Below are 27740 nucleotides of genomic sequence, written 5' to 3' on the forward strand. Positions count from 1 at the left end.
CCTTCCTGAACTCAACTGTATTACTGTCCTCATGACGGTGATACAGTTGAATACTGTGGTGAGGGTGGCAGTATTTTGTGCTGTCCTGTGGTACTTGTTTCTGCTGGGGCGGTATTCTGCGCTGCACTACAGTATTGCAGGCCCCGCCTACTAAGGTTGTCCCCGCCTACTTGTTTTGGCCTGTCTTCTGTCGGTTTGAACGCACCCACAACATGGGGCCATTTTTCTTCTTTTTTTTTTTTCCAGGGCCACTTTAAGTTCCCAATCAGCCCCTGGCGCACGGTGATATCATAATAGTGGGATAAAGCACACAGTGATGCAGGGGCAGACTGGGAACGTAAAGTGGCCCCATGTTGTAGTTGGGTTCAAATTAATGGAAGGCAGGGCCAGCAATACCATATTGTGGCACATTATACCCCCCAACAGAGCCAAATACCACAGTGCAAGATCTATGGCCAATCCGCCCCTGCAGTGATGCCACAATAGTTGGCTAATGCTCACAGTCATGTCACAGGAGTGGGAAAATGCACATAGCAACATCACTCTAGTGACGCAGTGAAGTTATAGGACAGGGCTTACACATAAAGTGATGTCGCAGTACAGAGATAATGCACATAGTGATGTCACAGTACAGAGATAATGCATATAGTGATGTCACAGTACAGAGATAATGCACATAGTGATGTTACAGTACAGAGATAATGCATATAGTGATGTTACAGTACAGAGATAATGCACATAGTGATGTCACAGTACAGAGATAATGCACATAGTGATGTCACAGTACAGAGATAATGCACATAGTGATGTCACAGTACAGACATAATGCACCTAGTGATGTCACAGTACAGACATAATGCACCTAGTGATGTCACAGTACAGGGATAATGCACACAGTGATGTCACAGTACAGAGATAATGCACCTAGTGATGTCACAGTACAGAGATAATGCGCATAGTGATGTCACAGTACAGAGATAATGCACATAGTGATGTCACAGTACAGAGATAATGCACATAGTGATGTCACAGTACAGAGATAATGCACATAGTGATGTCACAGTACAGAGATAATGCACATAGTGATGTCACAGTACACAAATATGGAATAATATCATAGCACACACATAACACACACAAAGAGAATCTCACCATGTAAGTGACATCACAGCACAGGGTGAAAAATAGAATGATGTCACCATGCAGATATATTGAACACGGATGTCACAGTGATATCACAAATAACACAAAACTATGGAAAAGTAATAGACAATATGCGGCCCATATAGAAGCCACTATGCCTGCTACCCTGGTGGTTCTGCCCATGGAGCCTGATAGACTGTTATAATTGCTTGAGTCCACTGATAATACTCTGATGGGCCCACAGCTGGCCTTATAACTATATATAGAGAGTTTGCTGGTAGCTGTTGTAAAGCAACCTATATTTCAGGTGTATTGATCCTGTAAGTGTCAGCTCCAGCACGGCCCCGGCTCTGCAGCAGCTTTGTGTCCTCTTCCATTAAGCCTCTTGCAAGATGATTTAGCTTCCTATTCCTGTCCTGATCGCCAGTGTCAGAGAGGTCAGTGCAGGCGAGAGGACACAGACTCTGCATGCTGACAGCAATTTCCATTCTCTGCAGCTGCCAGAAGGCACAGGCTTTACTCTCTGAATGTGCAATATGACAATAGGAGCATTCTCTAATACAGCTGGCCATGGACAATGGCAATTTTGTGACCGATCTGCCCAATATTGACTAGCTGTCAGTGACATTCATATGATGTGTATTATTTGCCCCATAGATATCATTCACATTGTGGCAAATATGGTGTCTGGTGCACTGGAACCAGAGTTGGACTGCACCCCAATGGTCCAGCAGACGACAATCCCATTTAGAGCTGTCTTTGGAGCCCAGTTGGGGGAGTTTAGCATTGGACTGGCCTAGGAGAGTTCCAGTTGTGATCCAGGATATAGTAATGAACCTCACTGGCCCAGAAGACCAATTTGGGCTGACTCTTGAGCCCAGTTGGGAGTAGTTTAAGTGTTCGACTGGCATACTAGAGTAGTAGAGGTAGATCCAGGATACAATAATGGACCTCATTGGTCCAGCAGAAGACAACCCCATTTGGAGATGACTCTGGAGTCTATTTGGGGAAGTTTAGCATTGGACTGGCCTATGAGAGTACCAGAGCTGATCCAGGAGATAGTAATGGACTAGCAGAAGGACAGTCTCATTTGGAGCTGACTTTTGAGCCCAGTTGGCAGTAATTCAGTGTTGTACTGGCCTACTAGAGTACCAGAGGTGCATCCAAGATACAATAATGGACCTTAATGGTCCAGCAGAAGACAACCCAATTTGGAGCTGACTTTGGAGCCCAGTTGAGAGTAGTTCAGTGTTGTACTGGCATACTAGAGTAGTAGAGGTGGATCCAGGATACAATAATGGACCTCACTGGCCCAACAGAAGACAACTCCATTTGGAGCTGACTTTGGAGCCCATTTGGGGTTATTTAGCATTGGACTGGTCTATGAGAGTACCAGAGCTGACCCAGAAGATAGTAATGGACTAGCAGAAGGACAGTCTCATTTGGAGCTGACTTTTGAGCCCAGTTGGCAGTAATTCAGTGTTGTACTGGCCTACTAGAGTACCAGAGGTGCATCCAAGATACAATAATGGACCTTAATGGTCCAGCAGAAGACAACCCAATTTGGAGCTGACTTTGGAGCCCAGTTGAGAGTAGTTCAGTGTTGTACTGGCCTACTAGAGGTGGATCCAGGATACAATAATGGATCTCATTGGTCCAGCAGAAGACAACCCAATTTGGAACTGACCTTGGAGTCCAGTCGGGGTTGTTCAGAGTTGGCCTGAGGATCATCTTATGGGCCCAGATGTAAGAATTAATTTGCCTACCCTGCAGGTAAAGGTTGTGATGGCCCAATCTCTGGACCAGTAGCAATCTCTGGTGAAGAAACAGATGCTCCTGAGTCCTAGCAGGATACATTATTGGGGAAGACTTGAAAAGTGCAGATGCTGCTATTAGAACCAGCTCTCAAGGGCCGTAGAAAAATGAGAGCAGGAATCTGATTGGTGGTTAAGGGCACCAGCATTGATAAAAGTCTTCCATGGTTGATCTTCTCTAAACACCTCTCAGGGACAATTCTGAGCAACACATCCTGACTAAACAGTTTACTTACTGGCAAACACGGTGATAAATATACGCCATGTGCGGCCTGACATACGGTCAGGTATTTGTCTTATTTATGCCATAAATTGCAGGGAATATGGTAAATATTTTTAAAGTGAGACATCACATATATCAGAGTACAACAGTAGAGATTCAGGGGTCATTGAGGGTCAGTTTCAGAGGTCCAGGAATGCTGCTTGCCTTTGTATATAGCGTCACTCGAACTTTCCAACTGATCTGCTTGACTTATCTGATCCTGATTGTGAAGCATGTGAAGCTTCTTCTCCAGTCGTACCCAAAGTGAGAGAAACATGATGCTAGTTGCAGCTTGGTATCTGACTAAGGTTTATGTGAACTTTGTTGGAGAGAAGATGAAGGTCTGGTGGCCAGCTATAGGGGTCCATGGGTTGAGAAAATATTGATTTGGAGCCCTGAAAACAGTAGTATATAAACAACATATGATATCTTTAGGTCCCATCCTAAGTTCATGTAGGATGCTGTTCAGTGCCCCTAGCGTGATACTATCATTATATTAGGGGAGTGTTAGTTATACAATTCCTTCATGTTATCACTTAAGTAGAGTATTGATGTATTTGAGTACTGCTAGAGTACTGCTAATTTTTATTGTATGCATTTGCTGTATTTATGCTGCAAAAAGGGTTAACTATGTGCCTTATCATGTAATTATGCATTATATGTGTAAAAGCAGACAACAGTTCCCAGGCTGTAGCCACCAGCCACTGGCTGTTCCAATTCTACCTAGAGGGAGGAGGAACTTAGTTTTGGTATAGACCTTTTCAGTGTAGAGACAGTATAGGTTTAGACAGTGTAGTGTGCTGAGGCAGCAGAACATATCCCTGAAAAAAAGCGGAGAAGGTAGACATTAAAAAGCATTCCAGTGTTGAGAGGAGGTGCGTGTAGAAGCTCTGTGGAGATAAACTGGTTAAATAAAAGAGAAGTTTATAGACTCCATAACAGACATTGCCCATAAAGTGAATGGCTTCCGGCCCTGGGCAAGCTTAAAAGGCAGAATCTGTATATGCCCATCCTACTGCATCCCGCCGAGGAAACCTGTAGTCATAGTAGCGGAGTATGGCAACTTTTTAAAAAAAAGTGCAGAACTTAGTTTGACGTTGGTCTCCACCCTGTGGTTGCATTGACAAAGTGAGTAGTGTTGCACCCCCTATTTTTGGATGCTTATGCGAAGGTCAGCTAGAGAAGTGCAGTGTGAAGAAACATGATGCAGTGACGGGGCGAGATTGTAGCAGGAATCTTCCAGGGGAAGCAGCTTGTAAAGCACCCTGACTTCTTGCAGTTCATAGACTGAGTATTACGAGGGGATCAACGGCAAGGGCACGCCAATCAATGGTACCAGAACCTCTAGAAAGTCCAGTAACCAGACAGAATTCAGAGATAAGCACAGCAAAAATAGAAAAAAGCTAAATATTCAAGTTCACCTGCCAGTTTACCCTTGGCCTGCTGGAGCCAAGAGAAAGATCAATTATTGTTTGGGTCACACACGTTTATTCTAAGTTTATTCAAGTAAAAACGTCAAACTTCACCAAGTCTGGACTCTACTCACTCCACCAACTACAACTCCTTTGTTGCTACGGAGCCTAACCCCAGGAAGCAACAGTATCCAGGTAGGAGCACCGTGACACAAAACTATTAGGGCCACGACATACTACTCAGCATCCTAAATACTGGGGCTCGATCGCCCTGGGGGGCCGCCCGCTACGCATGCTGAGAACTGTGACTAATGCGCCTGAACTTGATTCTTCAGTAAAGGACCATTCTATTTCCTACACCGCTACACTGCACCGACATCTTCAGCTGCTAAGGGACCCTGCCTTGCACCTCACAGAAACCGTCAACACGAAGGGCATTCCAAACAACACCACGCAGGAGAAATCCAAAACAAGGGTGTGCCCCAAAGGGAAGAAAGGAGCGTTCTTCCCATCAATGTAGGGAGCAAACTACTCCCATCCTCCACAGCGCCCCTGCAATAACAGTTAAGGAGCATCTATTGTTATGCCATTCCTTTATTATTCCTGCTAGAAGTTTTGAATGAATTGCCAGCAGTCTGCAATGACGGTCCAGATGGGTGTTACCAGTTGGGAGTGTGTCCCTGCACAGTCTGACACTGGCAGCACTGATTGGATAGTGTCAGACTGTGCAGGGACACGCCCCAACTTGTAACACCGATCTGGACTTTCTTTGCAGACTGCCAGTAATTCATTCATAATTTCTAGCGGGAATAATCAAGGAAGGGCACAACATAGTCATAAGAATAGATGTTATTACATGAGGATGCGAGTAGTTCCTAAAGCAGAAGGGTTTAGAGGTCCCCTTTAAGTTACCTACACCCGCTTTCCACCCTGTGTTTGCAGATTTCCTTTATACGTATCCTGACTGAGTAAATTAAATACTGTAATTCCATTCCCCCTGATTTGCCGTTATTCTCCCATAATCTACCTGTTATTTATCCTCATGAAATGTCACAAAAATGTCATACGGAAAAATGATTTATGCAACCGCAGCGCAACTAAAGCGATTGTAATATACAAGTTTTATTACATTCCTGGCAAACCCCACAGACATTCAGATCTGATTATACTAATGGAGTCTGGTGAGCGGTCTCTATAAATGCTCCATAGGACGGTCTATTCTGAGAGGAGTCACTAGATTTATGGAAACTGTCTGTGCTGCTCATAGCAGCCAATCACAGAGCAGCTCACATTTTTCAAAAGCAGAACATGGAATGGAAGCTGCGCTGTGATTGGTCGCTATGAGCAACATTTGCGTGGGTATGGACAGATTTTCAACACGTCCTTGGAAGACCATCTTGGCCATGAGGGAGAAAGTTCATTTTTGTCAGACATATCAGCTCCAGTGGTGGTGCTTTTGTGTCACAAAGTCTCCCATGGGACACAACCCCCTCCTCTCCCTGTCAGTCAGTAATATTGGGAGAAGACTTTACTTCCTCTCTCTCTCTCAGTTCTCCCTGGCAGTCAATAATGGTGTGAGAAGACTCTGCCTATTTTTCCTCTCTCAGTTCTCCCTGGCAGGCAATAATGAGAGAAGATTCCACCTACTTTCCCTATTCTGATTCCTCCTGGCAGTCAATTATATGAATAGAAGACTCCGTCCAATTCTTCCTCTGTCAGTTCCTCCTGGCAGTCAATAATAGTGTGAGAGGACTCTGCCTATTCTCCCTCTCTTAGTTCTTCCTGGCAGTCAACAATAGTGTGAGAAGACTCCACCTATTCTCCCTCTCGCAGTTCTTCCTGGCAGTCAATAATGGTGTGAGAAAACTCTGCCTATTCACCCTCTCTCAGTTCTCCCTGGCAGTCAACAATAGTGTGAGAAGACTCTGCCTAATCTCCCTCTCGCAGTTCCTCCTGGCAGTCAATAATGGTGTGAGAAGACTCTGCCTATTCACCCTCTCTTAGTTCTTCCTGGCAGTCAACAATAGTGTGAGAAGACTCCACCTATTCTCCCTCTCGCAGTTCCTCCTGGCAGTCAACAATAGTGTGAGAAGACTCTGCCTATTCACCCTCTCTTAGTTCTTCCTGGCAGTCAACAATAGTGTGAGAAGACTCCACCTATTCTCTCTCTCGCAGTTCTTCCTGGCAGTCAATAATAGTGTGAGAAGACTCTGCCTATTCACCCCCTCTTAGTTCTCCCTGGCAGTCAACAATAGTGTGAGAAGACTCTGCCTATTCTCCCTCTCGCAGTTCTTCCTGGCAGTCAATAATAGTGTGAGAAGACTCCACCTATTCTCCCTCTCGCAGTTCCTCCTGGCAGTCAATAATAGTGTGAGAAGACTCCACCTATTCTCCCTCTCTGTTATTCCTGGCAGGCAATAATGGTGTGAGAAGACTCCACCTAAATCTCCCTCTCTCAGTTCTTCCTGGCAGTCAATAATAGTGTGAGAAGACTCCGCCTATTCTCCCTCTCGCAGTTCCTCCTGGCAGTCAATAATGGTGTGAGAAGACTCTACCTAATCTCCCTCTCTTAGTTCTCCCTGGCAGTCAATAATGGTGTGAGAAGACGCTACCTATTCTCCCTCTCGCAGTTCCTCCTGGCAGGCAATAATGGTGTGAGAAGACTCTCCCTTTCCTAGTTCTCTCCACCCGGAAGTGATCGGTACCTGAAAGTTTGGGACGTGTCTGCAGCAGGTCTTAAACCCCCTGAATTCACCAACAGGAATGTATATTATATCCCATAGGATGTTAGAATCCAACATGCCAATTCCCAAATCTGCCATCTGCTGACGGTTAGGAATGACATCCCCTCCCCGACGACTCTGCGGTATTATCAGATTGCGCAAAGGGATTGTTATTTAAGCAATCTGCTCAGGGATTACACTTCAGGGCCACACAGGCTGCTGCTAGAGTTTGCAACACATCGTCCCTGTGATGATATATAAAGAACAGCCGAGCCAGGGAGGAAATGTGCAATGTTCCCAGAGCAGCTTGTACAGCAAGCAGAGGCATGTGACTTCCCCGTAAGTCATAGCAGGAAGTGGCTTAGACATCATTCTGAGGAACAGATCACATGCAAGCCAGCATCACATGAGGAGCCAGCCATAAACAGCCTGCTCCGGGACTACGTTAACTCTGTAGTGTCTGCCTGCTAATAGATCACCCCCGCTACGGGCTACCGGAGTCCCTTACCCAGGCCAAAGTTTCTGTCTGCCGCCCTAACCCTGTGTCCAAATACCCTGGCCAAAGCGAGGATACAACACCAGCCCATCACTAGCTATGCTCCTGGTGGCCTACATACCTTTACACCCTTTGTAGGACCGAAGGAATGGGGTGGATTCCCTTTCAATTGGTTAATAACTTTGTGGTTGTCGTCTTTGATTCATAGTAGACTTAAAAGTGATATTCCAGGGGTTCAATATTGTGGCCTATCCTCACGATGGGCCATTGGTATCAGACCGGTGGGGGTCTGACATCCCACACCCTATCAGCTTTTTCAGAGTAGCGCCAAATATCATGGATATCATGCCAGAACTACACAGCTTCGTCCATTGCCTCATCCCAGTATTTGAATACCCCGGCCAGGGCAAAGTGTCTTGTTGGCACCCCTTCAGACACTCAGCACTCGAGGCACATAGCCCGGTAGCCCTACCCTAGCTACACTTTTGCTTTTAGTATCTACTGGTTATCACATTGTTACCACTGTGTCAGTGGAACAGACTTGACTTGACGTTATCCTGGCAGTTCCCTGGTTTTCACACTTTAACCCCTATACAAGGATCTGAACTTCGCTCCAGGGAAACTACCAGGCTGCTACCTCCTGGAGTAGTCTCTGTTTGATTGAAAGCTGACCCATGGAGGTCAAGAGACACCGATGCAGAGCACAGAGGGATCAGGCAAAATCGTAGTCAGGGACAGGCCAAGGTCAGGGCAGGCAGAGTATGTGCAATGCAATAAACAGTCCAAGGTCAAGGCAGGCAGATCAGGGTTTGTATGGAGATCAGGCAGAGGTCAGGTCGGGCAGCGTAGGGTCAGATCAGAAAAACCAGCAGAAGTTGGTAAACAGGCAACAGACAGAACTATGGGGCACCTTTGTAGGGAAGCTAGACAACTTATTGCTCAGGCACAGTGCCCATACCCCAAGGTGACCATTGGCTGATGTGGATTAGGGTGCACGCATCCTGGCCCTCTCCGAGCTGAAGGGAGCGTGCACAGCCTACTTGCAGAGGAAGAGAGATCTTGCCAGCAAGAGGCAGGCCGCAGCCTGTGTGGAGGGGCAGGGCAAATTCGGCAGCCGGACCTGCTGGAAGGAAGGGAGAGGACAGCAGGTCCATGCATCTGGGAATGCTGGACCACTCAAAGGGGTTGTCCCATGAAAAATATTCTACCGTTTTCAAACCAGCACCTAGATCTGAATAGTGTTGAGCACGAATATTCGAATACTGAATTTCTATCGCGAATATCGCCACTTCGAGAATTTGCAAATGTTTAGAATATAGTGCTATATATTCGTTATATCAAATATTCCTCTCTGCTTCTTGCTTGTGGGCCAATGATAAGGAAGCAATGGGCCAATCGGTAATCTGTAGTCAGACCTGATAAAATGTCAAGTTGCACGTAGTGCGAGAAAATATTCTAATCACTGCCGATTAGCGCAATCGCGAATATATTGACTCGATCTGCATATAAAGCTTTTCTAATGTTCTGCCGTGCCGACCATTTTCTCCAGTCTCAGGAAACTTATACCAGCTTGAAAAATGTAGCCAAAGTGACCCTGTATTTCACTTTATGAATTCGCATTTTGCGATTTTTAGATTGCCGATTTATCGCATTCAATAAAATAATCTCGAATTCGCGAATATTTGTGAAATATCGCGAATTCGAATATAGCCCCTGCCGCTCATCATTAGATCTGAATACTTTTGTAATTTAATGTTATTAAACATTTAGCATAGCCACCGAGTTTTTCAATAAAATGTATCTGTATAGCGCCACCCGCTGTTTGTTTTATTCTTACTTCTCGTTTCTACTTCCTGAGATGGACGCACATGCTCAGTTTCATCTTTATGGACGCACATGCTCAGTTTCATCTTTCAACTGCCTCCTGGGCAATCGGCGAGAGGAGTGCCACTTATTTTATATGACTGAGATTTTATGGATTTGTGAGTGTAATGAATGATTTTATAAGATGAAGGACTTGCGGGACTTCACTATGTCGGGCCGTCTCCTTTAATATTATAGGGATTAAGAGCACCGATTCTTGTGGAAGTCACTTTGTAGGATTCAACCATATCAGATGAACTTTCTGTGTGTCTGAAAGGTGTACTTTTTCACTGCTGGAGCAGCGCGGTTTTACTACTTTATATGGACTGTGTGTGAACTATACCCACCTCACGACGAACCTGCGGCGCTCCGAGTGTAACATTGACTTGGGATTTAAAGACTTGTGCCTTTTTGTTTTTGTTTTGAACTTTATTTTTGAATCTATATAGTATTGCCATGTGAGGTACAGGGCTGGTTCTGGCTTTGTTAGAAAGTGAATTTTTTGAATTAAACATGGGATAACCCCTGTAAACAAAACAGCAGCCGCCGTCGCAACACACATTTCAGCCACTGGACCACAATTCATGGAGACAAGCCCCATCCCTGCTAAAAATAAGAAAGAGTTGACCCAGGAACGCTTCAAAGGGAATGTGTCACAAAAAATTTCTGCAGCTAAAACCAGATAGCGACACATTTTTTTTTGAATGTTTTTATTTTCTGATTTCACCTTATTTTATTCTTTTTCCTGAACATGATTATAGGGGGTGGCCATATTACCTGGGCTGTTCTTCATAGCATTTACAGATATGCTTTATGGAAGCCAAATAGACCATAAACACAACAGACAGGAGGGGGCCTATTTTGACTTTTATGAGAGAGTTTTCTAGGCATGCGACCTGTGCAGAGGTCAGGAGGGAGTGGATAAAGCTGTGATGTTACCTATTGTGAATGGTGGATCCAGTGTAATCTTTACAGAGGTGATATCTGTCATTCTAATCCTGCCTATAATGATAAGCAGATGACTGCAGTAAAGTGATCTGTACAGATCAAAAAGTGGCGGATGTTATTAGACTTAGCGGTCGGAGCTAATACTGCAGGATTTTAGTTTTTTTTTAGCTACAGATATTGACGTGGAAAATTGACAATAACATCACCAAGATATGTTTCACATAAAAGAATGATTTAAATAATAGGTCATTTTATAATGACACATTCCCATTAAGATCTACCTGGCATCTGTTGGCAGGTAGAGTCGTATGATTTAGGACATCCAAGGTAAAACAGTCATCAATACCCCTTTATGTAGTAACAGTGGTTATTATTATATAATGCATTCTATGTATAAATTGGTAAAACTGGGGTGATATTTGCCCCCATTGCTGTACCAGTAAAGTGATAAAATATATATATATATATATATATATATATATATATATATACAAATATATATGTACATCAAAGAAAAAAAAAATATTTTTTTAATTACTACTACTAATAATAAAATTACACTGTGACATGTGCAATTTTTTCTCTCGTTAGTAGCTGTAATTCTATACTAAAGTCTTATGTACACAAAAGAGTATCCTCACCTAATGTCACGGATGGTGTTGCAGAAAGCTGGAACTTATAAATAAACATCCGACTGGCTTGATCCCAAACTAAGCAGCATATGGGTTCTTCAAAGTAGCCACCTTTTGCTTTGATTACTGCTTTGCACACTCTTGGCATTCTCTTGATGAGCTTCAAGAGGTAGTCACCTGAAATGATCTTCTAACAGTCTTGAAGGAGTTCCCAGAGATGCTTAGCACTTGTTGGCCCTTTTGCCTTCACTCTGCGGTCCAGCTCACCCCAAACCATCTCGATTGGGTTCAGGTCCGGTGACTGTGGAGGCCAGGTTATCTGGCGCAGCACCCCATCACTCTCCTTCATGGTCAAATAGCCCTTACACAGCCTGGAGGTGTGTTTGGGTCATTGTCCTGTTGAAAAATAAATGATGGTCCAACTAAACGCAAACCGGATGGAATAGCATGCCGCTGCAAGATGCTGTGGTAGCCATGCTGGTTCAGTATGCCTTCAATTTTGAATAAATCCCCAACAGTGTCACCAGCAAAGCACCCCCACGCCATCACACCTCCTCCTCCATGCTTCACGGTGGGAACCAGGCATGTAGAGTCCATCCGTTCACCTTTTCTGCGTCGCACAAAGACACGGTGGTTGGAACCAAAGATCTCAAATTTGGACTCATCAGACGAAAGCACAGATTTCCACTGGTCTAATGTCCATTCCTTGTGTTCTTTAGCCCAAACAAGTCTCTTCTGCTTGTTGCCTGTCCTTAGCAGTGGTTTCCTAGCAGATATTCTACCATGAAGGCCTGATTCACACAGTCTCCTCTTAACAGTTGTTCTAGAGATGTGTCTGCTGCTAGAACTCTGTGTGGCATTGACCTGGTCTCTAATCTGAGCTGCTGTTAACCTGCGATTTCTGAGGCTGGTGACTCGGATGAACTTATCCTCCGCAGCAGAGGTGACTCTTGGTCTTCCTTTCCTGGGGCGGTCCGCATGTGAGCCAGTTTCTTTGTAGCGCTTGATGGTTTTTGTGACTGCATTTGGGGACAGTTTCAAAGTTTTCCCAATTTTTCGGACTGACTGATCTTCATTTCTTAAAGTAATGATGGCCACTCGTTTTTCTTTACTTAGCTTGTTTTTTCTTGCCATAATACAAATTCTAACAGTCTATTCAGTAGGACTATCAGCTGTGTATCCACCTGACTTCTCCACAACGCAACTGATGGTCCCAACCCCATTTATAAGGCAAGAAATCCCACTTATTAAACCTGACAGGGCACACCTGTGAAGTAAAAACCATTTCAGGTGACTACCTCTTGAAGCTCATCAAGAGAATGCCAGGAGTGTGCAAAGCAGTAATCAAAGCAAAAGGTGGCTACTTTGAAGAACCTATAATATGACATATTTTCAGTTGTTTCACACTTTTTTGTTATGTATATAACTCCACATGTGTTAATTCATAGTTTTGATGCCTTCAGTGTGAATCTACAATTTTCATAGTCATGAAAATAAAGAAAACTTTTTGAATGAGAAGGTGTGTCCAAACTTTTGGTCTGTGTGACACCTGAAAACCCTATAATAGTGAGGGGACACGACCACCAGCTCCCTGCACTTAATACGGACAGAGTCAGGGTCACCTAGAATCAAGCCAGCAAAGAAACACAAATAAAGGAAAAATACTTATCTGAGGAATCCGCAGCCGCAGCCTCCAGCAGAGAACACCTCACCCAGGAAGTAGTATAAACCGCAAAGTGAGGCAGTATGGGAGGGAATATAAAGGGAGACAATTAGTGTAAATAGGTCACAGCTGGGAGAAGGAAAGGAGATGACAAAGTGAAACTAAAACAAAGAACGTCATGCCAGAGGTAGAGAAGAACGTCTGCCAGACCTTCTCATAGAACTGGCGGTGACACCTATACCATCAAAATGTCCCACGATCTTGAGGAGTTGCTGGCTATCTCGTAAATAATTTTAATCCATTTTTTTATTTATTATTTATTCTCATGTGTGACTTGGTATTTGTTTTCCTGGTGGCGTGCCATCCCCTGTTGCAGGGTCATACAGATGAGGACTATGATGAGGATCTGTCAGAATGTTAGAATGACTAATGTTGCTCTTTTTGGTATGTCGTCCAAGCAGGTACCTGAGTTCGGCAGAAAAAAAGAAATGCAATGCTGAACTAAAAAAAGTCTTAAGATCTGCCGATTTCTGTCCCTATAATGAGACTCTGTGTCACATAGTGAGCAGCGTGTAAGTACAACCTCTATTTTAGTTGTACGTTATTTTTCGTTTTCAGCCCATTAGGCATGTTATACTTTAGGTCCCAAACCTATGGCTTGACCAGTAGAAGAGAAGTGGCCGAAAATGTACAGTCGCTCACTATTAATGGGCAGCAATCATTGGCCCATCAAATTCATGAAACGATACTTGTAATTTGATCGGTTGACTTCCTACAGGATAAACCCCTTTTTTTTCTCTTTTGCACACATTTTCTACATCTTTCACTAAACTGTCTCTTGATTCCTATGCGGACTTAATTTTCATTCAAGACACACACTTCTCTACACTAGCCTGGAAACGTTAGGCCTATGATCATTACGATGTGTGAATTCCTATGACAGATCTATATAGTTGAAGGCAGTCATGTCACTTATTAGAGCTTTTACTCCGGCAACTAATTTGCAGCCTTGGGATGTGCAATATATTGGCCTTCTGGTTATGTCACACTGTCAGGCACCAGGGCCCAGGTATGGCTGTTACCTCTGTACCCCCTATAACTATTCCTCTGCTCTAGAGAGAGTAAAGTTGAGTGGATGAAGGAAGATGACTATCATAGCCTGCTTCTGACGCCTCCCTATGACATGTCAGAAGATAGACTGTTGTTTCTGCAGGTGAACTGTATGGCTGGCTGTAACTAGCCTGATCCCTTCACGAGACAACCTCTTATACGTAAAAAAAAAAAAAATATATAATATAATTAAATATAGAAAAAATATACATAAAATTATATTAAAAATTTATGAAAAGTCAAATAAAAGAACACACAATTTGTGTAATATATCTTTTTAATATCAGATATATGTTGCCAGTACAATAATTAACATAACGTGATAAAATATATTGTAATAACCTGTACATATATTTATTTAATATTTTGCAAATTGCTGTAATATAAATAAAACACACACACATATATATATGTATCTCATAATGATACATAAAAAGTGCAACTTACTGGCTAAATATCCCAAAACAAACTTTTTCACTATTAGGCCACCAAAAATGGTGGAAATTGCAATTTACCAAAAAAATTAATTGTCATAACTTGAACAAGAGGGTTAACTGTCACTTTTCTACCAGTCAAATGACCCGCTCCCTGTACTGATCTCTGGTAAGTGACATGTAGGTGGCCACCAGCTGGGTGCTCAGTTAGCAGCTCAAACGTATGGAGAGGGCAAGTATGTGTGTGTGTGTGTGTGTTGCAGTCTAGTTGTAATGGAGGCCATGTGGCTTGGGGCATGGCAGCTGTGATAGGACACTATGGCAGTGATGGGGCATTGTGCTATGATGCTGGCACTATGGTGTAATGGGGCACTGTGCTATGATGCTGGCACTATGGTGGGATGGGGCACTGTGCTATGATGCTGGCACTATGGTGGGATGTGGCACTGTGCTATGATGCTGGCACTATGGTGGGATGGGGCACTGTGCTATGATGCTGGCACTATGGTGGGATGGGGCACTGTGCTATGATGCTGGCACTATGGTGGGATGGGGCACTGTGCTATGATGCTGGCACTATGGTGTGATGGGGCACTGTGCTATGATGCTGGCACTAATGTGTGATAGGGCACTGTGTATGATGCTGCCACTATGGTGTGATGGGGCACTGTGCTATGACGCTGGCACTATGGTGTGATGGCGCACTGTGCCATGATGCTGGCACTATGGTGTGATGGGGCACTGTGCTATGATGCTGGCACTATGGTGGGATGGGGCACTGTACTATGATGCTGGCACTATGGTGGGATGGGACACTGGGCTATGATGCTGACACTATGGTGTGATGGGGCACTGTGCTATGATGCTGGCACTATAGTGGGATGGGGCACTGTGCTATGATGCTGGCACTATGGTGTGATGGGGCACTGTGCTATGATGCTGGCACTATAGTGGGATGGGGCACTGTGCTATGATGCTGGCACTATGGTGTGATGGGGCACTATGCTATGATGCTGGCACTATGGTGGGATGGGACACTGGGCTATGATGCTGACACTATGGTGTGATGGGGCACTGTGCTATGATGCTGGCACTATAGTGGGATGGGGCACTGTGCTATGATGCTGGCACTATGGTGTGATGGGGCACTGTGCTATGATGCTGGCACTATAGTGGGATGGGGCACTGTGCTATGATGCTGGCACTATGGTGTGATGGGGCACTATGCTATGATGCTGGCACTATGGTGTGATGGGGCACTGTGCTATGATGCTGACACTATGGTGGGATGGGGCACTGTGCTATGATGCTGACACTATGGTGGGATGGGGCACTATGCTATGATGCTGGCACTATGGTGTGATGGGGCACTATGCTATGATGCTGGCACTATGGTGTGATGGGGCACTATGCTATGATGCTGGCACTATAGTGGGATGGGGCACTATGCTATGATGCTGGCACTATGGTGTGATGGGGCACTATGCTATGATGCTGGCACTATGGTGTGATGGGGCACTGTGCTATGATGCTGACACTATGGTGTGATGGGGCACTGTGCTATGATGCTGGCACTATGGTGTGATGGGGCACTGTGCTATGATGCTGACACTATGGTGTGATGGGGCACTGTGCTATGATGCTGGCACTATGGTGTGATGGGGCACTGTGCTATGATGCTGGCACTATGGTGTGATGGGGCACTGTGCTATGATGCTGGCACTATGGTGTGATGGGCACTGTGCTATGATGCTGGCACTATGGTGGGATGGGGGACTGTGCTATGATGCTGGCACTATGGTGTGATGGGACACGGTGTATAGGGCACTATGTGGAGAGCAATGCGATGTAAGGCTATGGATGTGATGGGGGCACTGTGGCTCTGGTTATAATGGTATATACATATATTTTATATAATTTATACGTTTTGTTTTTTTCATTTTCAATGTGTGTAAAATATGTAATGGAGCAGACATGACGTTATCTGAAGAACTAGACCCTATGAAGATGAGGAGATGTTCCGGGACACTCTGAGGAGGACACAGCTGCTTTCTTCCAGGAGCGTATAGATTTCATCCAAACGTAGGTCCTTTGCTTGTCGCCTATTTATCTCCAAGATTTCATCTCCTACTTCTAAGATTCCCTGTGGAAATGATGAGGTGAAGGCTCCGCTCAGCTGAACCACGTACAACCCTGACAGGAGGTGAAAGAAAGGGTTAGCATTAGGAATGGACAATCAGATGTCGTAGACAAGGTCAGTAGGTTAGACAGTAATGGGCTGAGGGAGAAGGGGACGATAGGGTAGATTTGGAAAATAGTAGAACGTCTAATGGTTGGATATTGCTAAGATCCACTGGTTGACTATTATTATAACAGATCTTCCACCACACGTTTGCCAAAGTAACTATGTAGCAATGCCCCTCCTCTATTTATTCTAAACAATGCTAGTTTTAGGTCTCCTCTCTCATGGCAGAGCTATGGTATGATGGTTGGTTGAGAGTTTGAAATCCATCTTCTGTCTCATCCGAGGCTCAGACTGCTGCTTTGCGCTCATCTTTTGTTACACTGCAGCTGGGCTTCTTCAGGTTGGCTGCTGTATACAAGCACAAGCCCCCCACCTCACCACTGAAAAGTCAATGAATGGCTGAGAGATGCTTTCCATTACAGCTTGATTAAAATCCACAAGCAGCAACACCACCGATGGTATAAGAAGAAGAAAGAAGATGCCTGCTGGCTGCTGCACCTGCCAATGAGATTCTATATTGGAGATCAGACGTAAAGTTTTCAATCCAGTGATGTGGGAGTCTTCTTGCAGTATGTATCAAGCCACAGCAGGTGCATAAAAAAGAGGGGGCAAATAGCAAAGATTAAATGGGACCCCCCTATTAAGGTGTTTGGCATTGCCACCAAGGACCGAAGTGCATGGTATTTTTTTCTCCTTCTAACTGGCCCAGACTGACTGCCCTACTGGAGAGATTCCCAATGGGCTAGTCACACCATCTTCTAGGCCGCCTCTGCTAAAAAGCCATGATTTTGATCCATTTTACATAGAACCATTTAGATTGCAGTCAATTATCAATGGTTTTGCAATAATTTTGTACAAATAATGCTTTTCTATGTGTATTGCAGCAAAATTGTGGCGTTTTGCTGCAGTTTTGTGCAATTCATAGCAAAAGTGAAACTGTAATGGACCAAGAAGGAGGACAGTAGATTTTAAAGAAGCTGGAGGAGGTCATTAGAATGAGAGTGAGCATTTGTTGTAACTGAGGTGGTCGCCATGAGATGAGTATGGGGATAAACCATAGGTAGCAGTATTAAAAAGGGGAGACCATAGGATGCAGTCTGTGGGAGGAGGCATGGGGAGCATAGGAGAGCAGTCTTTGTAAGACAGTAGGAATGGGGAGAAGTCTGTATGAGAGAAACGGCATGGAAAGCAGACTGTGTGGAAAAGTAGTTCATGGGGAGCAGTCTGAGAAAGGGGCATGGGGAACAATCTATGTAAAAGAGGGAGTCATGGGAAGCAGGCTGCGTGAGAGGGAGAACCATGGGAGCAGGCTGTGTGACAGGGGGGACCATGGAGATCAGGCTGTGTGAGAGGGAGGACCATGGAGATCAGGTTGTGTGAGAGGGAGGACCATGGAGATCAGGCTGTGTGAGAGGGAGGACCATGGAGATCAGGCTGTGTGAGAGGGAGGACCATGGGAGATCAGGCTGTGTGAGAGGGAGGACCATGGAGGATCAGGCTGTGTGAGAGGGAGGACCATGGAGATCAGGCTGTGTGAGAGGGAAGACCATGGGGAGCAGGCTGTGTGAGAGGGAGGACCTATGGGGAGCAGGCTGTGTGAGAGGGAGGACCATGGGAGATCAGGCTGTGTGAGAGGGAGGACCATGGGAGATCAGGTTGTGTGAGAGGGAGGACCATGGAGATCAGGCTGTGCGAGAGGGAGGACCATGGAGATCAGGCTGTGTGAGAGGGAGGACCATGGGGAGCAGGCTGTGTGAGAGGGAGGAACCATGAGGAGCAGGCTGTGTGAGAGGGAGGACCATGGAGATCAGGCTGTGTGAGAGGGAGTACCATGGAGATCAGGCTGTGTGAGAGGGAGGACCATGGGGAGCAGGCTGTGTGAGAGGGAGGACCATGGGGAGCAGGCTGTGTGAGAGGGAGGACCATGGGGAGCAGGCTGTGTGAGAGGGAGGACCATGGAGATCAGGCTGTGTGAGAGGGAGGACCATTGGGGGCAGGCTGTGTGAGTGGGAGAACCATGCAGATCAGGCTATGTGAGAAAGAGGTGGTCAAGAGATGATGTTCAAGAGCCCAAGTAGAACATCTAGTATCTATTGATGCCTCTAAAGGTAGAAGAGTGGGCAACTGATAAGGCAAAAAGTCATCTTTGTCCATGAACGCGATCATTTAAAGGGGAATTCCATTTATGTTCCCAACCTTAGTGTAATTTCAAACCCAACACACTCTTGGACTACCATAACCAAATCCTTAACATTGTGCCCATCCCCAGTTAATTTCATAGGTGTGACCAGAGCTGAAGGGCCTTGGTCACCTTTTGTTCTGAAAACTGAAGATACCAGCTCAAGGCTCCATCAATGTGTTCCCATGTCAGAAATTATCTTTTACAAGTTTCCATAAACTGCTTTGTGTGAAGCCTCGATGTTCTTCACGCCTTGATTATTCCATATGTAAATGATCCATCAAGTTGCTCCTCTTCCTTCTCTCTTGACCTTATCCTTGCATCCAGGGATGTAGGAGAACATCTACTCTCCTATTCTAAGACATAAATGATGCTTTTAATGTAAGCCTCCTGTTCCTCCGTTACCGAATGGCGTGCTTATTTTGTTTATGGCTCCCTCTAAAAAGCTTCCTTGTCTTTTCATGTTTGTCACATCAAATCTGACGGAGTAGACAGAGCGGGTTCTATACCTGACATCAAAACTGAAACCTGGCTGTTGAAAGGAGCTGTGTTGGGCTGAAGAAAAGCTGCAAGTTCCTGCAAATCTCCTTTCATCCTGGAACTCTTTGACTTGCAAAGCATTCCCAGGGGCCTTGATGAACTGAAGCAATGCCTCAGAAAGCCAGGGATCACTGGCCACCACACATGAAAGAGCTGTCCTAACTTGTCTAAGCATTACCTGCTTCTTAAGCTTTAGCTTATAACCCATTTTATGCTTTAAGTGCATATGGAGGAGTCACGGGCACAGCTAAGGCATTGTTCAAGGGAAAAGAAAGACATTTTGTAAAAGTGCTATGACGGGTCAAAGAATGAACCGTTGTTAACACAACGGGGCGACTGTGTCCTGAAGCAAGGAAGCCACAAATCCGACAGAACTACACTTCCCATGATGCTTCATTTTTGAAGGATAGAACTTTATTACTGTAATCCACTGTACTGTAAGTTTATGGGCCTACACTTCATATTTTTGTTATATAGGCCTAATCTATATATTTTTGTAAGTGTATACGGTATTGTACTGATCAGTAAGTATATGGACCCTTACTGTATCTGTCTGCATGTCTGTAGACCTAAACTGTATCTACTTGTAAGTATATGGTCCCTTGCTAATCTATGTTTAAGTCTATAGGCCCATACTGTACCTACTGTGTCTGTAAACCTATGGAACCATATTGTATCTAAATCTAACTATGGATACATATGGTTTTTAAGGCTATAGGCACATACTGTACCTACTGTATATGTAAGCATATGGACCAATACTGTATCTAAATGTAAGAATTGGTCCATATTATTTCTAGGTCTATAGGCCCATACTGTATCTATCTACTTCTAGAGACCCATACTGTATCTATCAGTAAGTCCATACTGTATCTATATGTAAGTCTATATGGTGGACCTGTACTGTATCTAAATGTAACTATGGGTCCATATTGGTTTCAAGTCTATAGGCCCATCCTATATCTAACTGTAAGTCTAGGGGCCCATACTGTATCTATTAGTAAGTCCACAGGTCCATATTATATTTATATGCAAGTCTATGGGCCTATACTGTACCGACTATATATGTAAGCCTATGGACCCGTGATTTATCTAAATGTAAGTATAGGCCCATACTGTATCTATCTACATCTATAGACCCACAATGTAGCTATCATTAAGTCTATAGGTCCATACTGTATCTATATGTAAGCCTATGGACCAATACTGTATGTACCGGTATATGTTTTTCGCGGACAAGAATAGGACAGGTTATATTTTTTTGACGGACTGGAACCACGGACGCGGCTAACAAACGGTGGACTATCCGCATTTTCAACGGCTCCATAGAAATGAATGGGTCCGCATCAGAAACGCTAAAATCGGCGGAACGGAGGCGGAAACAAACGGTCGTGTGCATGAGGCCTAAGTCTATGGACTCTCTATATGTAAATCTATATGTCCATATTGTATCTATCAGTAAGTCCATATGCCCTTACTGTATTTATTTGTAAGCATGGGTCCATATTGTTTCTAAGTCTATAGGTCAATTCTATATAGGCTTTGTCAGTCTATGGGTCCAAACTGTGTATATGTCTATAGGTCTATACTGTATGTATCTACGTCTATGGGCCCACACTCTATCTATATGTAAGTCTATATGTCCATACTGTATCTATTTGCAAGTATGGTTCCCTATTATTTCTAAGTCTGTAGGTCCATTCTGTATATGCTTGTCAGTCTATGGGTCCATACTACAGTATGTCTATCTGTAAGTCTATAGATAAATACTGAATGTATCTAAGTCTATACTGTGGGTCCACACCATATGTATCTGTAAGTCTATAGATAAATACTGAATGTATCTAAGTCTATACTGTGGGTCCACACCATATGTATCTGTAAGTCTATAGATCCACACTGTATGTATCTAAGGCCCACACTGTATCGATCTGTAAAACTATGGGTCTATAGAGGAAACAAAAATGAGATTACTTAGTGGATAATGGCTAAAAAGATGACAAAAAACATTGCTAGCTTTCGAGACTACTCTGGTTTCTTCATCAGGCATGTTATAACACAGTATCTGAAGATTCACATATTTATACACAACAGTATATGCAAAGAGGTATCTCCCAGGAAAGAGGACCATCTTGCCCGAGCCACCTATGGTTCTCTTTCTTTGAAGATACCTCTTTGCATATTCTTTTCCCATGGAGCATTGTCAATAAGTCTCCATACCATGGAGTACTTCCAGTAAGTCTCCACACAGGACTGGTCTCTTTAACCACTTCCTGACCGCCCATTGGGCTTCCTTGGGCGGTCGGTTTATTACTGAATGGATGTTCTGGAACGTCCTTTCAGATATTGGAATCTGCGCGCTAATCATCCAGCTGCCGAGTGGGGGGCCCACTGTCAGTGACAGCAGGACACCCCAGAGAGAAGGCAGGGACCGTTCCTGTATGTCCCTGCCTTCTAGATCGCTTCAACGAGCGCTGTGTATACAGATCAGGAAGCGCTATGCTGCTTCCTGTCCTGTCCCGGCCCGGTGATCATGTGACCGCCATGGCCGGGGAAATGCAGGAGCTGACGGGTTTTCCGCGATCAGCCCAGCACTGAGGCTGTACAGCGTTGTATACTGCTGTATACTGTTGTACAGCCTCTCTAGGGGGTGTAATTCCCCTGTAACTGGGGCTACTATGTCAGCCCCAGTTACAGTAGAAATCAATAGTTAAAAAATAAATAAAAAATGAAGTTAAATGTCCCCCAGAGGTCTTGTATGAACTTATGGGTGACACAAAGTGTAAAATAAAAAATAAAAAAATAAAAAAAAAGTGTTTTTTTAAAAAAAAGTTTCACATAAAAAAAAAAATTCCCCCCAAATCCGTTTTTTTTTTTAAATTTTAAAAATAGAAAAAAAAAAATAGACATATTTGGGCACACCCCTAACCTAGACTGGAGTTCAGATAGAGAGAGAGAGAAAGCCGTGCCTTGTACTGCCTCTTCTTAGACCCAGAAAGCTGCAGAGACTCACAAATCTCTGCATGATTTACAGAAGGAGAGAAGGATAAAGACAAAGGAGAGAACTTGCAATCGGCATGGCTGAGCATTGGAGTCAGTAAGATAACCTGCTACCAAAAGCTGTTAAGACTTTACTGCAGTGAGGGACACTGTTAAGACACCCTTCACGCCAGTCATATCTCTAAAACCCTGTATCCCTCAGAGGACATTAAAGCTATCATAGAAAGAGTATTATTGCCTGCCATAGATTCTACTGGAAGAGACTTGAGAAAGATAGAGAGGGAAGAGGACCATAACCTCCATTCTTGCCTCAATCCATACACCGTTCTCTGGGAAGAATTGCTCTTTGTACAGTCGGACCTGTGATTTGTTATTGTTGGATGTACTACAACTCCAATTTTGCACTTCAGTAAAGAGAGATGTTTATTCTGCTACCTCTGGCCTGGTTACTCACTCCTGCACCATACACTGGCCTTTGCACTCCACACGGCCTGCCTTGCACCCACCCAAACACAACATCACGGGTACCCCAAACTACCATCAGTCAGGAGCCCCAGAAACCAGGGTGTGCTCCGAGGGAAGAAAGGGTGTGCCCTCCTTTCACTGCATGGCCCTAGTGAGCAATGGAGTGAGGAAAGTCAATGTGATTGACTGCTACAGCTAGAGCTACTATCACTCCCATCCTACACTCCAGCTCCTCTTGGGCTCCTGCACTATTTTGTGGTGATAAGAGTTCATTCTTCTTCTAAGTTTTTGACTAGTGTTGAGCGATACGAGCTTCGGATCATAGAACGGAAGTGGCTTCGGTCAAAACTTTGTTTGAATGCTGTATGGAGATCCGTCTCCATACAGCATTCAAATGTATGGCCTCTGACGAGGTGAAATCCGTTATCTCAGAAGTCGCGTGAGACTTCGTTAAATAACTTGGGCCATCGTTTCTACTACTTGAAAACCATTTAAAAACTTGAATCCGAATTCGGCTTTGGTACTGGCTGGTACCTCGGTACCGAAGTCGACTTCGGAATCAAGTTTTAAAGTTTTTAAATAGAAGTCTGAAGTTATTCACCGAATTCACGAGATATCGGAGATGAGGAATTTCACCTCGTCAGAGCCCATACATTTGAATGTTGTACGGAGACAGATCTCCGTACAGCATTCAAACAAAGTTTTGACCGAAGCGACTTCGGATCTGTGATCTGAGGCTCACATCGCTCAACACTACTTTTGACCAGTTTCACCGACACGGACACCCCCAAGTAGGACATCACAGATTTGGTGCCAATTTCTTTATTTTTCATAAAAACTGCCTGACTGTTAAATCCATCTTGGTGTAGAATATTGGACTATAAAGATTCCACGTCCATGGTGGCCAGGATGGTTCCCTCTGGTAGGGGACCTATTGCAGACAGTTTATTAAGTCGTATCCTGAAGACATGCGGCCGTATCTCTCACCAGGAGTTTAAGGACACCTTCCACCCATCCGGAAATCTTCTTGGTGGGCATGCACACATAAGAGATTATCGATCTACCTAGATTTCCAGGTTTTTGGTATCTTGGGAAGCATGAAAAAATGTTCATATTCTTGGAGTTTCTGGTATCAAGCCGCGTTTTATTGTAAGTAGGCCAGCAATAATCTCTTTTTTCCTTTAGGGTACTCCAACGTCAGGTCTGATGATAATTTTCCCAAGTGTTTTTCAGTTCTATATGTATCTATCAGCATTATAGGCCATTCTGTATTTCCCCTCTCCTAACAAGTCTGTTTTAGTATTGATGCACCACTATAAAATAGCCATTCTGGAGCACTGTGTTCTGTTGAACCTCTGTTATTCCTCTTGAAAATATATGAATAAAAGGTCTTTATTACTATGATCATGTTGCAATTCCCTACAGGCCCAACTTGCCGCTTTCAACCAGTTGTGATTATTTCAGTGAAAAAAAATGTAAAAAGTAAACCATTCATCAACGTCATTAATTACACTTACATCCAAAGATTAATTAGGAGGAAAAGGTCACAGTAAAATCCTCATCTCTCTGTTATTACTGTAACCTTTTCTGATGTATCACTGCCAGCGTTCTCTGCATCCCCCTATTGATGCACTGATTAAGAATGGTCTCTTACTAGATTATCCCACATTTTTGTTATTATTCATTCTATTTTGATTTATTATCAGATGATTATTTACCCCAACTAAACCTCTCCCAGCGCTTTGTTGGACACAGTGGTGAAAAACTAGAAAAATTCGGAGGCAAGTGCCACAAGGGCAGGTGCTCGGGGTCCCTCTTACAAGGACTGATGAATCACCCCCTGATTGCCAGCGGACATCTTTTTTGAAGTCGCTTGGTGAGTGTGGGGAGTATTTACTGGGCTGAAAGCAAGTGGAGGCGAGTAAAAATGTCAGAAAAAGCAACCACTGTCGTACATATGTAGCAGATGTCAAGCATGCGCACTGTTGCTCCATATACACAGTCGAGTCACGTTGTTCTGACCACCTCCTACTTTTGACGCCGGCAGCATGTAGCTCATGAAGGACATCACTTGTGGTGAGCTGGCTCGGTGGGTATATAAGGTGTGGTGAGCTGGCTCGGTGGGTATATAAGGTGTGGTGAGCTGGCTCGGTGGGTATATAAGGTGTGGTGAGCTGGCTTGGTGGGTATATAAGGTGTGGTGAGCTGGCTTGGTGGGTATATAAGGTGTGGTGAGCTGGCTCGGTGGGTATATAAGGTGTGGTGAGCTGGCTTGGTGGGTATATAAGGTGTGGTGAGCTGGCTTGGTGGGTATATAAGGTGTGGTGAGCTGGCTCGGTGGGTATATAAGGTGCGGTGAGCTGGCTCGGTGGGTATATAAGGTGCGGTGAGCTGGCTCGTGGGTATATAAGATGCTGTGAGCTGGCTCGGTGAGTACATAAGGGGTGTGATAGGCTGTCTGCACATATATCCCTGGTTGCTGTCATGGGTATAAGGGGCGTTTGATCAGAGCTGCAAAAAAGGTGATTTTTGGCTTTCGGGCAGTATTTCTGAACCTGCGCAGTGTGAACTGTTCTCGCGCTGTTGTGGTGAAATGTAATACCCCAGAGTGGTATTACCATTTCTTCACCCTGCTATTGCTAACAATAATGTCATCCTTGCATTTATTGCAGGTCCTATTACATTGTGCATTACTAATATTGCTCTGAAACTGTTATGTTCATGTAATGTTCCTGGTTGCCCAGCAGATGGCGGTGTGTAGACAGAGAGAGATCCTTGGATAGAATGGAACTTACCATTCCATTCTCCCCCTTTTGGGCAGAAGTGGGCCAGTCCTGTTTCATACCACAGGGAAGGGTTGCAGTTCTAGTTTATTCCAGTCTAGTCTAGACAGTGGAGCTGAAAAGATATGCCATGATGTAGCAGCTAGGGGAGGCAGTAGGAGTCTCTCCAGAGGAAAGCAGCTCCTAGAGCACCATGACTCCTTGCAGATTTACCTACAGAGTGCCACGAGGGGGTCAACAGCCAAAGACACCCCAATCAGAGACAGAGAACAGTCCTGAAGTCCAGCTGCCAGAATAGAGCCAAGTTTAGCACAGCAGAGAGAGAGAGAAAGCAGAGTACTCAAGTATGCCTGCCAGTTTATTCCAAAGCCTGCTGGAACCAAGAGAAAGTCTGAATATTGTCTGGATACAAGTTGATGCAAGTAAAGCTGTTAAACTTTATAAAAGTCTGGACTCGACTTATTCTCCATCTCCACCATTACTCATCCTTTTTATTGCTTCAGAGCCAGGCACTGGTATCCAGGTAGGAGCACCAGTGACACACACAGAGGCACCACACCACTTGGCATTCCTATAAACCTGGAACACGATCATCAGAAAGTGTATGGTGAGTGGACAAACGGCACCATTGTCAATAAGTGACATGGAAACTGCTGAGCACCACGTGCCATTGATGTGAGAGGTGAACGTCGGCTATGAAGGTATGCGATGGTGGACCATACTACAGGGGAGCAGCTCACTTCCAAAATGAACAAGGGGACCACCAGACGTGTGTTTAAAATAACAGTTCAGCGAATCCTACTGCATATAGGGGTCCGGAGCAAACGGATGGTCTCTGCACCTCTGGTAACCAAGTTGCAAAGGCAGAAAAGTCTTCAGTTTTTGCAGCAGTATCGGAATTGGACCTCTGCTGGCAGAGGGTTGTTTTCTCTGATGAGTCACGCTCTTCAGACGAATGGACGTTGGGGTATCAAGCGAGAAACATCAGGGAACAAATACCCTGCAACCATTGCTCCCAACCGATTTGGGTATGAATCCATTCTTGCAGATCATGTACACCCATACACGCTGACTGTCTTCCATGGGGCACATTGGATTGTCCAGCAACATGTCACACGGCTAGAAATGTCCCACATTGGTTGGAAGAGCATAACCAAGACTTCCAAGTACTAGCCTGGCCCCCTAATTCCCTAGACTTGAACCCAATTGATCATCTGTGAGACCACTTCAATCATTGTGTTCACTCTACAGATGAAGCCTTCTAGGACCTTATTGAGTCACTTCCAGCCCGTCTAGCTGCACACGGTGGTTACTCTGGATATGCTGCTGGTCATAACAATGTGACTCAACTGTGTATCTCTATAGTGCAACCTGAGAAAAGCCAAGTGCAGCACTCTCGGTGGCCAGTCCCCCAAGGATCAGTTGCTTATTCCTTACTCTGTCTCTAGGGGACAAGTTAAAATTTTGTCACAACCCCTGTAAGAGAATTTTACTGTATATATCAGGCATGGCCAACCTGCGGCTCTCCAGCTGTTGTAAAACTACAACTCCCACCATGCCCTGCTGTAGGCTGATAGCTGTAGACTGTCCGGGCATGATGGGAGCTGTAGTTTTGCAACAGCTGGAGAGCCTCAGGTTGGCCATCCCTGGTATATATCATTTGCATTATAATGTTATAATACTTATGAGAATACCGGGTGTTATTTTATACCTTTCTATGGGTCATTTTGTGGTGTCCAGACGGGAGATCTTTCTTTTCCCCACATGGGGAAAGGGTGCAAAACCCAAGCTCTGGGGTCATTAAAAATTTATTTGAATGGACTTTCCACTATAAACATATTTTCAACCAATGGGACTCCCACTGATGATACGAATTTGGTGGTGGAATAGCCACTTGTGTCATAAGCAACTGCCAGGAACGGGGAACCAGGCACACCTGTCATTGAGGTCAGAATTTTAAGATCTCTTTAGGTGGACATTATTATGGAACAGGAGACGGTCTAATGTATTCTACATGTCCTTGATGTG

The 27740-nt window shown here is 44.5% G+C and overlaps 1 protein-coding gene across 1 annotated transcript in view; it reads right to left on the reverse strand.

Moving 5' to 3' along the window:
- Window positions 1-14482: 14482 nt before the first annotated feature.
- Window positions 14483-27740, reverse strand: part of LOC122919848 (flocculation protein FLO11-like) — a 50554-nt gene continuing 37296 nt past the window's right edge. Inside the window, exon 10 of the mRNA XM_044269036.1 lies at window positions 14483-16693. Coding sequence (XP_044124971.1) covers window positions 16500-16693 — 194 coding nt within the window. The 3' untranslated portion in view covers window positions 14483-16499. The remainder of the gene's footprint in view (window positions 16694-27740) is intronic.

Source organism: Bufo gargarizans, chromosome 9 (assembly GCF_014858855.1).
Source record: "Bufo gargarizans isolate SCDJY-AF-19 chromosome 9, ASM1485885v1, whole genome shotgun sequence".
Classification (NCBI taxonomy): Eukaryota; Metazoa; Chordata; class Amphibia; order Anura; family Bufonidae; genus Bufo; species Bufo gargarizans.